The sequence below is a fragment of the Coffea arabica genome, chromosome 10c, assembly GCF_036785885.1.
Source record: "Coffea arabica cultivar ET-39 chromosome 10c, Coffea Arabica ET-39 HiFi, whole genome shotgun sequence".
In the NCBI taxonomy this organism is placed as follows: domain Eukaryota; kingdom Viridiplantae; phylum Streptophyta; class Magnoliopsida; order Gentianales; family Rubiaceae; genus Coffea; species Coffea arabica.
Window position 1 is genome coordinate 13,334,064 of NC_092329.1, and position 1,095 is coordinate 13,335,158.

General features: G+C 36.0%; 1 protein-coding gene across 1 annotated transcript; it reads left to right on the forward strand.

Annotated features, from left to right (window-relative positions):
- The first annotated feature begins 270 nt into the window (after positions 1-270).
- On the forward strand, positions 271-665 carry LOC140015803 (putative wall-associated receptor kinase-like 16). The gene is made up of 2 exons (XM_072068624.1): positions 271-433; positions 475-665. Exons 1-2 carry the CDS (start codon positions 271-273, stop codon positions 663-665), a joined length of 354 nt encoding a protein of 117 aa, XP_071924725.1.
- Positions 666-1,095: the final 430 nt, after the last annotated feature.

Consider the following 1,095-nt stretch of genomic DNA (forward strand, 5'->3'; position numbering starts at 1 on the left):
TTTCTAGTTTATGAATTCATCAACAATGGAACACTTTTTGATCATGTGCAAAACAAAGCCAAGGCCTCAGTTCTATGCTGGGATACTCGTTTGAGGATAGCCATAGAAACTGTAGGGGCGCTTTCATATTTGCATTCTGTTGCTTCTCCTCCTATTGTTGATCTAGACATGAAGTCGGTCAACATACTCCTAGATGATAAATACACAGCGAAAGTGTCAGACTTTGGAACATCAAGATTGGTACCCATGATTTAATGTGAGATACCAATGATGGTGCAAGGAACAATTGGCTACTTAGACCCTGAGTACCTGCAGACTAGTCAATTAACTGAGAAGAGTGATGTCTATAGCTTTGAGGTTGTTCTTGTGGAGCTATTGACAGGAGAGAAGGTATTGTGCTTTGATAGATCTGCAAGAGAGAGAAGTCTGGCAAGTTATTTCTTTCTTCAATAAAAGATAACCATTTGTTTGAAGTTCTGGATGATAATATCGACACTGAAAGAAATGCTAAGCCACTGAAAGAAGTTGCTATGCTAGCTAAAAGGTGCTTAAATGTCAAGGGGGAAGATAGGCCAACCATGAAAGAAGTAGCATTGGAATTAGAAGAAATGAGTCTATCAACGAGGCATTCGAGGGTTCTGTTGAATTCAAAGCCTAAATTGTAGACTTTTTCAAGTCACAATTGTTGAATTTGTGGCATCAATTTCTATTCCACATCGGTAGAGTTGAGAGCTTGGGTAAGGGCTTGAGAGTTATTTATAACTCTCAAGCAAATCAATTCAATTACACCAAACACCAACAAAAGAATTACACCAAAAAGGATTTTGTAATTCTTTTGTAATTCTTTCTTCTCCCAAATTTATAAAAGCGGGTAGCTTGAGTAGTGCTCGGAGATTAGGCAAAATTTGCCGAACTCCGTTATCAATTTTTCGGATGCGTTCTTTTCTTATATCTTTTATTTATTCCTCACTTATTTAGTAGTTTCTTTTCAATTGAAATATAGTATTCAATATATTTGTCTATATTTGTCGGGTATATTTGTAATGTTTTATACGATTCATTTGAGTGTATTTTCTTATTCGTGTGTATGTAATA

Excerpts from the sequence above, each read along its gene's own strand:
- LOC140015803 (XM_072068624.1), top strand. The coding sequence starts at position 271 with ATGGTGCAAGGAACAATTGGCTACTTAGACCCTGAGTACCTGCAGACT. Across the intron at positions 434-474 it reads AAGAGAGAGAAGTCTGGCAA|TTCTGGATGATAATATCGAC; the intron begins GTTATTTCTTTC and ends ATTTGTTTGAAG.